Raw genomic sequence first — 11,854 nt, 5'->3', positions numbered from 1 at the left:
ACTCTGGCCAACACTTTTTACCTCTGGACTTGTCATTTCTACCTTTGGGTTATCTTTGCATAGCTTCATGTTTATTGATATCATAACTACTAACACTCATCTAGTCACAGATCCCTCATGGGTCAAACATTCTTGCTTTTCAGGTGAAGCAGCTAGGCAGATGCAGAACCATATAGAGTAGAGCTGTTTTATTACACTCTGACTTGTTGTACGTTTGTTACATCGGTACTCAGTAGTCAAGACTCAGTTATCAATATTGATGTACTGCTTACTGAGTGTCAGGACTTGGTAGTCAATCCAATTCCCAATTTTATTTGACCCCCTGAAGCACCTTACATCACATGATGTGAGTAGCAACAGACAGAAGGCTGCAAGAGATGAGAAACTCAGTCTGAGAACAAATAAACTCATTATAATATGTATCTGCGAGAGATGGAAGACTATGGTAAATGTTTGTGAGTGCAGTAAGTGAGTGTAAAGATAAAAGAATGAACATCAATAGACTTGCACATTATGTCGAGATATCCAACATAACAAGCCTGTGATGTGATCAGAGACCTGGAATAACTCCCATATATGTCCATTATAATAGCCCTAAAAGCTTAGAAAGATCCATGAAGGATTGATGTAATGACAGGCAAAAATGACATATGTGTGAAAAGTGACAATAGGCATCTTTTTACACAAAGTCACATTTATATATGATTCTGGCCAAAGATTTCATTACAAATATGTAGGATAGATTGTAAACTACCTAAGGAGCCCATGCTGCCTACTGCCCTGAGGGTAGGGGGTGGGTGGAAGGGATGTAGTGAAAATATGAGTTGACCCAGCATTAAAGTCCTACCACTGCTCAACTGACCATTTTCGATGCTTTGGGTCTTTGAAGTTTCCCACACCCAATTTCTTGTCTATTCCACTTCCTCAGCACTCAATTCTTGGTGGATTTGTCTGTAAATTTATGTCTATGATACTTGATATATTTTAAATATACTCCAGGTTTCTGATTATTAAGATTCAATGTCTTGAAGGTATGGCCCCTTATCAGTAGAAATGGCAAGCATACACACTAGCTCACAACTCCAGCCTATTGTGAGCTGATCTTGGTCATGAGAAGCAAGAATATAAGCTATGCTCATTATATATTAAAAGATTGGATCATGGATGCAAGGGCAAGATACTGAAAATCATGAAAAATGTCAAAAGTGCAATTGTCTATGCTTTGTTCCTGGAGAAGGATCATGTGTGTCCTGGGCTGGCTATATGATATATCTACTCCAAATATGCTCAGGAATAGACTCCCTACTGTCCTTGAGGTCTGGTCCTGTAGGGAAAAAATACCCAGAGAGTGAACCACCAGGAGAGGGGGAGGTACACTATACAATAAAGGATTACACTATGGTCCTGAGCTCCTGATACATTGTTTCTATTGCTGAATAGATGATGGGGATATAATTTCAAAGTCTATTCACCTAGAAATAAACACATAGGAACATCTTTTGTATTTTTATGGATACATGCTATATCCATTTAAGTACCGAGTCCCAACACTCAATAGTTGGTAGTCAGTATCCAAGCTCCAAGTGCTAATATCACCTACCAATATGTTCACCTTGACTCAGACTACAACTTTCATTTTTTTCATTATCCCTGATGTTTCAAATTTCTTTAGCATATATCTTGGTCAAATGATACCTGATGGACAAGAAAAGACTGCCAATACATTCCTCTTTGAGTTGCAGGATAACACTGTGCAACAAAGATGGACAGGACCTGCTTAGTTGCTTCACAAAGTTAGACTGGGAGTCTGATTCATGAGGGTGCATGACAATGATGTCCATGAAATATTAACAGATGTGCCACTGGAGCTTGTCTGCAGTGGCATTACAGACTTGAATGGCAAGGCAATATGCAGATTGCTGAGGAAATATAAGATTAATGAAGGTGGTAATGGAATGGGTGGTGTAATGATTACCATGCTGTTTGACATGAAAAGCACCCTGATAGTCTCCAATACCTTGGATGGAAGTGCTTGACACTTGTATATGAGCACAATGAGGATATATCTTTGTTGCAAGGCCTTGTTGTACAAGACCAAAAAAGTCACAAAATATGTCAACCATAAGCTCCTCAGCATGTGGTAGATTGCAGATGAGGACAATGCTCTTCACCATCAATAGTGACTCAAGGAGATGGAAGTATTCATTATAGTATGATACCTCTGCATCCCTTGAGCTGGTTGGAAGATGTCCCTGAGCTTGGTATGGATATAAGGGGCTTTGGGCACATATAGCCTGAGTATGTCGGTGAGACAGCAAGCTGTGTAGGCCTTAACGCCCCTGTCTTTGTGTAGTAGAATGGAGGTGTTTACAAGCTGTGTGTGGATGGTGGATAGTGAATTCATATCAACAAGCTCCTGGTCAAGTTCATCAAGCTCAGTATGGAAAGCTTTGAATTAAAGTGAGTACATACCAGCCCCATATTTGCATTCTGGATTAATTAAAGTTGAGGTGGCATATAAGGAGTCCAGGATGATGAACCCAGTTGAAGTATAGCAGATACAACACAACAGTACAAACTATTGTGTTAGAGGAGGTGTGGATAAGGGATAGATGCAACAAGACAGACCATTGTGTCAGGTAGAGGTTGTATAAGCAATAGATAAGCTAGAGGCAAGAAAGACTTGGAGTCAATTCATAGGAAAGTACAAATACCTACAAATAAAGTCATGTGCAAGGCCAACTGACTGCATCTCAGCCAAAGACCACACTCCTAACTACTATCTAGAACTTAGTGGTCTGTACTGCTGAGTCTTCTCATTGACTTATAATTTCCATCACCTAGTAGCATGTACTGCTGGGTGTGTTCCAGGTGATGACTAATACCTCACTGCAACCTATTTACCTGTACCAATGTTGGCACCTCTAATTTAAACCCTGAAGGCTTGTTCTGGGTCAAGTCACTGTCACTGTGGTTCTGCTATTGTTTACAGTAGAGTTCTACTTTTGTTTATAATCCAAACTGCATGTAACAGTCTGTACTGTTGCTTATTGCATTCTTTGGATTGTTTGTGCTGATTCTTCCAATGTGATCTCATGAACTTGTTCTTTGCCTGTCAGACTTGTGTACAAGGGTTTGTACTGTTGCACATCTTCTTCTGTTGCCTCCTTCAGTTTCTAGGCACTATGCCACACACGGTGACTCCCAAGCTTCATGTAGTCATGCATGAAGAGTGAATATTCACATCTTTTAATGTGTTGTCACTTCCTTCCATGATCCCTTCTATTCCTCAACCCTGGAATTCCAACCTTGAGTCCAATTCAAGAACCTGAGGGCACTGAATGAGAGCTTTGAATTCATCAAGGCCATTGACAGTGGGTGATCTATGAAGCAAGGTGGCTTTCCAATGAGGAAGACTTGACTTCAACATAGTGGGTGGGTGAAAGTGAGGTTTGCTCAATAGTTATTATATACTTGGTAATACAACATAATGAACACTGCTGCAAGCACATTTCAATGTTCAAGTTTGACACTGTTTGCTTCAACCATTTAATGCAACACTTACATTGGGTATTTCACACAGCTCAACATTACAGTGCAATGAATACCATGTTTTGCACCATTCAAAATTCTAGCATAGCCTATACTCAGTAGTGCATCACACAGGATCTCATTTCAAGTTTCTCCTATAACATAGACTTTGCTTGGTGCAATCAAATTAAATGACATTCCTTTGTCATTGTATATGTGCTGCTGCTGGTTGGTATCACAGCAAGAATTAATAGCAAACTCATGAAATCTGACAGTAATTGAATACAAAAAATACAATGGCAGAGAAATACAACTACTCTGCAAATTCCAAGTCAACATGATAATGATCTAGTCCTTCAATGTAAGTATGAATGTCCTGCAGCTGCCAGCTTAATGTATCTTGGTCTCCCTCACCTTCATCTGCTTCATCTGTCAGCCTATGTTGCACACATTTGAATGTAAGTGTAACCTCATATTGCTGACCTTCACAAGTGCCAGAAGACATAGGACCACTATATCCAGGGAGCTGTAGAATCTGCTCAATATGCCAAAGGTGCTGTCTGTTAGCTGACTGCAGCCATTCCCAGTGACAATGTAAATGGGCTGCAAGTGGTGGATTTTCAAGTTCAAGTTGCATAATGGCTCACAGATAATCCAACACATCATCTCAAATCTTTGTGCACAAATGCCTGACCCCAGCATTTAGCCTACAGATCTCTTCCTTAGCTTGCTGGTGCTCAAGGTGTTATGTAGAAGCATGTTGGTAGGAGGGATTGGCACAGTGTTTTGTCTGGATCTCAGCATCTGTTTCTTGGAGCAGGTCAAATTCAGCTAAGAATGAGTAGTTGACTATTTGTTTCCACTGTAATGAGGGGCAAGGAGGGTTCAGCTGGCTGGCATACTTGTTATATTGAGTTAGGGCATTTCAGATTGTACTGGCTTGACTCTTGAGAGTGGTTGATATTTGAGTGTGAAGTTTATAGCCTTATTAGCAGCAGTCAGAAATGCAAAAACAATACAATATTGAATCCAGGTACCCAGACTGCTCATCTGGAGCTTGGTCAATTTGAGAAGTCACATGACAACAAGCTGTTCAACATCATTGATAGCTTTGTGATAAAGATGGTTGGTAATATGTGACTGGGCTTTCATACACTCAGGATGATCTGGACCCCATCACCTGTCCAGGGCCATCTGCCACTCATAATCAACAATAACATCAAACTTCTGATCATGTTTGGTTGTAGCATGAGTATGATGCCATTGGACATTACCAGCATCCTTGGCAGAGTAATTTGGACGCAAATCAGGTTTACTGAACTCTATGTGAGCCTTTTCATATGCGAGCCTCACATAAACTTCATCAGCTTATGAATCAGTGAAGCAAAGAGGACTTACTGTGCCTCTTCATACTCATTTAATGCCTTTACATAGTCTACTTCAATACTGAATTCATCATTCTACCATGCAAGTTGCTGTAGGAAAAGACATTCATCTTCAAGGTCACCATCAAAGTTGGGATCAAGAGACATATTTGAAGCATGAAAATTGGCAAGAAAAGTCATAGTCATAGATATCAATGTCAAGGCTTGGACATAATTATTGAATGTGAAGTCAGCTAAATTTCTAATTAGATTATTCAATGCACTAGAAGGACAGAAAGTGAACTTACATAATGCAGTGTACCTGTCCATATCAGCAAAACAGAAGTGTTCATCAAGAGCTTAGTGTCAGTGGAAGTTAGTGGCATTACATGTTTCAGAAGCCAGTGCATTAGACTTAGAGAAGACTCATTCACATGTTTCAAAATCCTCCTTTCTGGCACTGACTTTGCACTTGGAGTGGTGTTGAAGCTGACAGAGGCAAGTGTGGGCATGTCCATGGAATGCAGGAACAACTCCTTGCACGTTGAGCCTCTTGGCATCATCTCCAATTGTGCTGCACAGCAGGATCTTCTCAAAGGCACATTTTATGTCATACCTGTACAAGATATTGCTCCTGAAAACCTCCATCAGCTTCTTAATCAAAGCAATTGGGTATTTCATACTGCAGGATATTAAGAATCAGCATATCATATGTAGAGCAAAGGAACTAAGATACAGCTTGCCACTTCACACCATGTCACAGATGGTGAGTAGGAAGCCATGCCAGCACACAGTGATGAAAATGCCTGATTTCTTGAATATTGCAAACATTTTATTCTGAGATTTGGGTGCTGAATTATGCCAACAATCCACACACACACAGTGTATGGCTCTGCAGAATCAGAGTCAGGTTCATCAACCCATGTATTGTCAGGGTCTCATGAAGGGAGCTGGTTCCTTTCTTGGCATGCCCAAGCTGAACAGACTTCATCTTTATACACATCAACATATGATTCACTTAGCCATATTGATGAGGTTCCTATTCAAGTATCCAAGCATTCCTGACCACCATGTATGGCAGGATCAACCAATTTGGCAGAATTGTTGCCATCACAAGCACACAGGATAGACAATTCTAGAGCCGGTTCATTTGTCAGCTCAGGTTTTGGATGCATTTTCATTAGGTTTCACTAGGAAATGAGGCTTTCTTGTGTTTTCCCTTATGACTCTCACTCAATTCATAGTCAACTGCCTTTCACCTGTAGACTTTATTGTTCATGGACCACATTGGCACCCCTGACGACTGCATGGCATCCCCCCCACTGCTCCATCCTGAGGTACAGGGATTTTCGCTGTTTTTCAGTATTTCCTTATCTTTCTCTCTCATTTCATAGACAACAACCTTGAACCCCTAGACTTTGTTGCTGATGCAGCCCATTGGCATGCTGGTGCAGAGTCTCACATCAGTGGGATGAAATTTGGTGCATTTGATGTACAAAAGTGTAGTGTTTTGCAGTGGTGGACACAATTTTGGCGTGTTTGCATAGGAAAAGTGTGGCATTTAATATAGTGGACACTATAGGATTGCATTCTGGCGCTTTCATTAGGTTTTTCCTAATGTGGACACAAAAGTCAAGGATTTTGAGAGGCAAAATTCCACAGAGTCCAAAAACACACCAAAATGCAATATAGCAGACACTGATCCACACACCTTCTGTGCTCTAGGCATAATACAGACAAATAACACAGCTTTCCTACTATATGGGAGTGGGCACAACAAACAAAAGGGTTGGACACATAAACAAGGCTGATGGGTGCATTTTTGAGGGCTTTCATAATGAGATGTTACACTTTTAAGTGCATGTGATGCAATTGAGCTAACAGGTGAAATTTTGAAGGTTTCCTTACATGACACTAAAGCTTTCTTTTGCTTGAGATCCTTGAGTGAGTTGTTATGAAAGGGCTGATGGGCATGTTTTCAAGGATTTTGTTACCTTTTTGTGCTACACTTTTTTCTCGACTTTCAGTTGAACATCGATGTAGCTGGCCTTCCATGGTTGGCTCATCAGTCTAGTACACCATTGTCATGAAAGGGCTGATGGGTGCATTTTCGATGTTTTTGTTGACTTTTTGTGCCACACTTTTTCTCAACTTTCAGTCAAATGCTGATGCAGCTGGCCTTCTATGGTCAGCTCATTGGTCTAGTATGCTGATTTTGTGACTGGCTTTGCTTGGACCAAGTCATTGATGTGCCTGCATTGCAGGATGAACTGACTTGGGATGGTGATGTAGCCTGATGTTTGCAGGTCTTTAGGACTCATCGTCTATGAAGTCAAACACATTCCTCTCAAGGACTGCATTCATGATGCACAAAGGATATGGATTGATTGCCGATGGCCAAGCCTGCAATGATCAACCGCTTGAGGATCTGCTGTGACTGTGCTAGTCTTTTTGTTACAGTACCCCTATTCTTTTTCTCACCATCACTGCAGATGCCTAATGACTGTACTATTAATGCTTCCTTTTCACTGTGCTGTTTCCTCATGACTTCTCTTATCTCTGACTCATACCTTGTTTTCTCATGAACCTTTCATTCTTAGTACTAGTTACCTTTTGCCCAGCTTGGTCTGTGCACGATTCCTTTACATATATAAACTCTAGTTACCACTTGTATTTTCTCTAACTTGAATCTACTCGGTTCTCTTTCATACTTGATCTCTAGCTCCTTGGGAAGGAGGCTAGCCACTGTCCCATTTGAACTCTAGATCCTGTGGGAGTCTAGATGATTGCTCCTGAGGGAGGCATTACTTGATAAGGCTTAGCCCTTGATTGACCTTGATCCTTGATTCCTTTATTGGAACAACACTCTATCTGAGTTTGTAACACTTTTAGGTGTGCTGGTCACTGGTAGTCCTCATCAAAGGCTGCAATCTTTGTTCTTCAGAATGAGGAGAAGCTAGTCTGAAATATGTGAGAACAGGAAACAAGGGGGAGGGCATTGGGCTGACCTGTTAAGGTCATACTCAAGGGATAACTGGATCCAAAGGGCTTTGGCCTCAGCTCATGCGCTGTGCCCCTTACCCAAGTATTGCCCCTTATTTCAGGAAGGCAAGACTAACATGTCTGGAAGGTTGGATGAGTAGTGTAGTGGATCTGGATGACTTCTGGATGTGGGATAAGTATCATAGAGCTAATCCAGACAAGCCCAGACTAGAAACTAACGGTAATGGACTGTTGGAGACAGAGGCAGATATGGATAGACTATAGGAATCAATCCTAAGTCTCAGAGAGTGACGAGAGTAGAGATACTCAAGTCCAAAGGACAGGAATGAGTAGAACTAAGATGATATTTGAACTGAGGTACTACAGAGAGTTACAGGAGGTTATATACTATAGGTATCTAATGGAATGATCAATCAGCAGAGTCCGAGGCTATGTATGAAGCATATGAATGGTCTATTGGTAAGTAGAAATGGATCACAAATAATGAAATGGAAATGAAGCATAGGTAACGGATCAGGGAGCAGGATGGATATACAGATAACCAAAATACCAGAGTTAGGGGATTACTGAAAGGATATGAGTGCTGGTTGTGGATTCAGATGAATTGTAGACTGGACTGGACAAGTGGACAGAATGGATGATGAGATGTTGGAGGGAGATAAGATGTGGATTGGAGATAAGATGTGGATTGGATCTGAGATGAGATAAGGATTGGATCTGAGATCCAGATATGTGGATATGACATGACCAAGGAACCACAAAGCAAGTACCCTAGGGGAATGCGGATGGTATATGAGGATGGCAGACATGTCTCTTATGTTGATGAAAGGTTTGCAAAAACTCTGACCTTGATGCAGCCTCACTTAGTTGCAAGGTTGGGAGGAGCTGATGCCAGTCGTGGAAATGCAGTTGGCATCATTGGAATCAGTAGTTACCTGGTTGATCCTGCCAGTAGTCATATGCTTGTCTCAAAGATTAAGCCATGTATGTCTAAGTATAAACAAGTTTGTACTGTGAAACTGTGAATGGCTCATTAAATCAGTTATAGTTTATTTGATGATATCTTTATACATGGATAACTGTGGAAAACTAGAGCTAATACATGCAACTAAAGCCCTGACTCCCAGAAGGGGTGTATTTATTAGACAACAAACCAACACGGCTCACCACTTGTTTGGTGATTCATAATAACTTCTCAAATTGCACAGCCTTGTGCCAATGATGCTTCATTCAAATATCTGCCCTATCAACTTTCAATGGTAGGATAGAGGCCTACCATGGTTTCAATGGGTAATGGTGAATAAGGGTTCAATTCTGGAGAGGGAGCCTGAGAAATGGCTACCACATCCATGGAAGGCAGCAGGTGTGCAAATTACCCAATCCCAACATGGGGAGGTAGTGACAATAAATAACAATATAGGGCTCTTTAGGGTCTTATAATTGGAATGAGTACAATTCAAATCTCTTAATGAGGAACAACTGGAGGGCAAGTCTGGTGCTAGCAGCCATGGAAATTCCAGCTCCAATAGCATATATTAAAGTTGTTGCAGTTAAAAAGCTTGTAGTTGAACTTTGAGCTCATCTGGGCGGTCTGCCTTACGGCACTGTACTGTCTGGGCAGGTGTTTCCTCTTGGTGAATTGGCATGCCCTTCATTGGGTGCATTGGGAAACCAGGACTTTTACCTTGAGAAAATTAGAGTGTTCAAAGCAGGCCTATCGCCCAAATACATTAGCATGGAATAATAAAATAGGATGCATGGTTCTATTTTGTTGGTTTCTAGAGTTGCCATAATGGTTGATAGGGACAGTTGGGGGCATTAGTATTCAGTTGCTAGAGGTGAAATTCTTGAATTTACTGAAGACTAACTCCTGCAAAAGCATTTGCCAAGGATGTTTTCATTAATCAAGAATGAAGGTTAGGGGATCAAAAATGTTCAGATACCATTGTAGTCTTAACAGTAAACTATGCTGACTAGGGATTGGATGACCTCTTTTTGATGTGTCACTCAGCACCTTATGAGAAATCAAAGTCTTTGGGTTCTGGGGGGAGTATGGTTACAATGCTGAAACTTAAAGGAATTGATGGAAGGGCACCACCAGGAGTGGAGCCTGTGGCTTAATTACTCAACACAGGGAAACTCACCAGGTCCAGACATAACTAGGATTGATAGATTGATAGATCTTTCATGATTTTATAGGTGGTGGTGCATGGCCATTCCTAGTTGGTGGAGTGATTTGTCTGGTTAATTCCAATAACAAACAAGACCTTGACCTGCTAAATAGCCATGCTGGCTTTCACTGGCATCAGGCTTCTTAGAGGGACTATCAGCATCTAGCCAACAGAAGTTTGAGGCAATAACAGGTCTGTGATGCCCTTAGATGTTCTGGGCTGCATGTGTGCTACACTGACAGGGCCAGTGAGTTTTTTTCCTTGACTGGAAGGTCTGGGTAATCTTGTGAAACCCTGTTGTGCTGGGGATAGAGTATTGCAATTATTGCTCTTCAATGAGGAATTCCTAGTAAGCATGAGTCATCAGCTCATATTGATTATGTTCCTGCCCTTTGTACACACTGCCCATCACTACTACCAATTGAACAGCTTAGTGAGGTCTCCAGATTGGCTTTGGGGAGCTGGCAATGGCACCCTGTTGCTGAGAAGCTGATCAAACTTGGTTGTTTAGAGGAAGTAGAAGTCGTAACAAGGTTTTCATAGGTGAACCTGCAGAAGGATCATTAATGAACTCATAATCCAGCAAGACAAATGAGGACTGCTGTCGCTGGCCTTCACCAAGGCATGTGCACGCTCTCCTCCAGACTCTCGTCATATGGGCATGGGGTGACCTGCTGTGACAGTCAAGTTTTCCTTGGGCTTAGATTTACTTACTTTCATTACCTTCACCTACCCCCACTTTGTTTAGCTTATGTTCACATTTGTGCAGCTTATATAAGCATCACATCTTACCTTTCACTCTTTACCTATAGTCTGAGACTAGCAGTTTTATGATGATTCTTCTCCTCTCTAAGCTCTGAGTCTAGTGCAGAAACCCTTGTGGGTTGAATAGCAGCTAGGTACAGCACTAAAGACCAAACATATTGGCTAGGTACTTTACCAAGTATCTAGCCAAGTTGTGTTACTCACACCACGACTTCATATACCTCTTTGTGTAGAAAGTCTTTGAATGTTTTTACTATCATTGAGTTGCAACTTCCAGGAGACATGACTCTTCAAGACAAAAGTTATCACAACTTTCAGCAATGGATCTCTTGGCTCTCACATTGATGAAGAATGCAGTGAATTGTGATCCTGCACCACTTATGTAACAAGGAAATACATTGCATGACTTGCAGAGGCATGCAGGAACTGCATTACTAAGGTGAGGGAGTGCTGCTGGGTCAAGGCTGGCAATAGATCCACTATAAGTGATCTTTTTCTGGACGTCCAGATCTGGTTTTTTGACATCCAGACTGATAAAGGCTTGTGATACCTGCTGGAAAACCATGGAGAAGTGCTATGGACATCCTAAGGGCCCTGAGGAGAACTGGAAGTACTATGACCAGGACTCATCTAGAGGGGACTCCTTCTCCCAATGGCAAGGGAAGGAGATGTCAGCACAGTCTGGATCTGGATTCCAGAGATGAGGTTACTATTATCCCTAATCTAGCTACCATCATAGGGGTAGATGAAGCAAATGTTGAGTATAATGATCAGGCTTGGGTTGCCACAGCTAACAGCATTGTGGCTGAGTTGGTCCAGACCAATGAACTTCTGGAAAGGAGTATTCAGGCAGCAGAAGGGAGTAGGGCTACAGCAGACCAGATGAGTATTGGTATAGCCCAGTTCCTGGATCAGCAGAGGGAGTTCCACAACACCCTCATGGAGTATATCAGATGTGGATCCTGGGCTTCTGGATCCAGAGAAGAGAGTGCTCAGGAGGAGGAGGAAGTGGGAGAGGTG

The 11,854-nt window shown here is 41.7% G+C and overlaps 1 protein-coding gene across 1 annotated transcript; it reads right to left on the bottom strand.

The window, feature by feature from the left end:
- Nucleotides 1-5,204: 5,204 nt before the first annotated feature.
- BJ212DRAFT_1200779 (uncharacterized protein) lies at nt 5,205-5,774 on the bottom strand (the record flags this gene model as incomplete). Its single annotated transcript, XM_041329067.1, has 3 exons — nt 5,205-5,254; nt 5,357-5,577; nt 5,647-5,774. Coding segments are annotated over 3 exons (399 nt in total), but the record flags the coding sequence as incomplete, so codon positions are not given.
- Nucleotides 5,775-11,854: the final 6,080 nt, after the last annotated feature.

The sequence above is a fragment of the Suillus subaureus genome (assembly GCF_016647635.1).
Source record: "Suillus subaureus strain MN1 chromosome Unknown BJ212scaffold_36, whole genome shotgun sequence".
Lineage (NCBI taxonomy): Eukaryota > Fungi > Basidiomycota > Agaricomycetes > Boletales > Suillaceae > Suillus > Suillus subaureus.
The sequence above is the reverse complement of the archived record's forward strand: the minus strand, read 5'-3'. Positions and strand labels throughout refer to the sequence as shown.